The sequence below is a fragment of the Penaeus vannamei genome, chromosome 16 (genome assembly GCF_042767895.1).
Source record: "Penaeus vannamei isolate JL-2024 chromosome 16, ASM4276789v1, whole genome shotgun sequence".
NCBI classification, from domain to species: domain Eukaryota; kingdom Metazoa; phylum Arthropoda; class Malacostraca; order Decapoda; family Penaeidae; genus Penaeus; species Penaeus vannamei.
Window position 1 is genome coordinate 7,110,265 of NC_091564.1, and position 2,500 is coordinate 7,112,764.

A 2,500-nucleotide genomic window follows, 5' to 3' on the forward strand; every position below is an offset into this window, starting at 1 on the left:
ATGATGATTATTGTTCTTATTATCATTGATATTGCCATTGATATTGCTGTTGTTGTTAAAAATTATTGACATTATTATCTTTATCATTATTGTTATTAATATTATCATTTTCATCATCACTATTATTACTATTGTCCTTTTTATCATCATTGTTTTTATTATCATTATTATCATCATCAATATTATCACTCTCATTATCATTATCATTAACATCATTATTAACACTATCATCGTCATTATTATCATCATTATATTATCATTTTTCCTTTTATTACTATCATCCTTATCGTGATGATATTACATCACTTCTACTATTACTACCACTATTATTACTTCTACAGCTGCTGTTTCTCATTTTCTTTATCGTCATAATAATAACAACTGAACTGTTATTCCTGCTTTACTGTTATTATGAATACGAACCTCATTTTCATATGTCACTAATCGAATGAATAAATATTTGTTCAGTTACGTCAACCTCAAACACGTGTATATCAAAATAATTGTCGGTATGAATTTACCATCAGTTGGTCATGCTTATTCCGAATTATTGCCAATGAACTCCAGGATTCGAATTATTCCAATTAAATCAAAAATCCATTTCCATCTTTTCATCTTTCTATCTCTTTTTTTGTTATTATTATTATTTTCATTATTATATCATCATTATTATTGTTATTGTTTTTGTCATTGTTATCATTATCAATATTATCTATACTATTGTTATTGCTATTTTTATTGTTATCATTATCATTATCAATATTATTATTACTATTTTTATTGTTACTTGTATTGTTATCATTATCATTATCAATATTGTTTTTACTATTCTTATTGTTATTTTTATTGTAATCATTATCATAAATATTGTTATTACTATTGTTATTATTTTTATTATTATCATTATCACCACCATTGTTATTACTATTTTTATTGCTATCATTATCATCCATATTACCATTACTATTGTTATTGTTATCTTTATCATTACCATTCCGCATCTCTCACATCCCAGCCAGCTGCATCGGCATCATAGTAACGATGCCCATGTGCGGTTTCATCATCGACTCCGTGGGCTGGCCGGCCGTATTCTACGTCAGCGGCTGCATCTCCCTCCTGTGGGTGTTCCTGTGGGCGGGGCTCATGCACGAGAGTCCCCTGGTACACCCGAGGATATCGGCCGAGGAGCGAGAGTACATCCTGGACGGCATCAAGGCGGGGGTTTCTGGAAAGAAGGTGGGTGGAGAGGCGGTAGGGTGTTGGGTGAGGGAGAGGTGGGGAGGATGGGGAGGAGGGAAGTGGGGAGGGATGGGGGGAAGTGGGAAGGGGTTGAGGAAGTGGGGTAGGGGGTGGAGGGAAGTGGGGAGGATGGGGGTGTGTGGAGCGATGTGAGGAGGGGTGGAGGGAAGGAGAAGGGGTGGAGGGAAGGGGAGGAAAGTGGGGGAGGGGTGGAGGGACGGGGAAGGGGTGGAGGGAAGCGGAAGGGGTGGAGGGAAGGGAAAGAGGTGGAGGGAAGGAGAAGGGGTGGAGGGAAGGGGAAGGGGTAGAAGGAAGGGGAAGGAAGTGGAGGAGGGAAGGAGGGAAGGAGAAAGGTGGAGGGTAGTGAGAATGGGAGGGAGGGATATGGGGGAGGAGTGGAAGGGGATGGGAAGGAAAGGGGGGAGGGATGGTGGGTTATAGAAGGGGATGGAGGGAAGTGGAAGTAGGATGGAAGATAAAGGAAGGAGTGGAAGTAAGTGGGAGGGAATAGAGGGTAGTGGGAAGGAAGTGGGAGGTGACAGAGGGTAATGGGAGGGGTTGAAGGGGCGTGGAGGGAAATGGGAGGTGTGGAGGGAAGAGAAAAGGACGGAGGGACGGCAAAAGGAGTGTAAGGCTGAGCGACTGATTATGTGCAGAGATCTTTGAAAAGCAACGGATACAGGCGCCAAATATTTAATAAGCGTAAGAACAATTTCCATCGGCATTCAGGTCCTGAAGCTAAAAATGAAAAACAAAAAAGCAGGAGGCTAATAATAAACAGTAAATATAATTATCATAATAATGGCTAAATTGCTTCAACTGGAGGCAGTGACGTCACATCACAGGTGCGCAATAAATGACCAATTTTGATGCAGCCTGAACTGACCTTGCATTCCACTGGCCCTCGGGTATGTGGGCATGTGTGCGCATACTCTATATATAGATCTATCAGTATACTGCGCCTACTGTAAGTATCTATATAAGTATTTACGTATTTATCAGTATATTTCTATCCATGTATTTATTCAACTTACTTCACATGCGTTTGTTTGTATATATGCATGTTTTATGTGTATGTATGTATGTTTTGTGCATGTGTATACGTCTATATATATGTTTGTAGGGTATATGCACATAATATTTTCATTTTCAATAATTAAGGTAGATAGTAAAATCTCTTTTTTTCCAAATATCTGAAAACGATGGAACGATAATACTCGCCAAATTAGTATCTCATTGCACTGGATAATTTTTAATAGAG

General features: G+C 38.9%; 1 protein-coding gene across 2 annotated transcripts in view; it reads left to right on the forward strand.

Moving 5' to 3' along the window:
- The window catches only part of LOC113820506 (sialin), a 29,348-nt gene that overhangs the window by 8,657 nt on the left and 18,191 nt on the right, over positions 1 to 2,500 (forward strand). For both annotated transcript variants that reach the window (XM_027372858.2, XM_070131132.1), the window contains exon 7: positions 1,016 to 1,236. In XM_027372858.2, the coding sequence (XP_027228659.1) occupies positions 1,016 to 1,236 (221 nt within the window). The remainder of the gene's footprint in view (positions 1 to 1,015; positions 1,237 to 2,500) is intronic.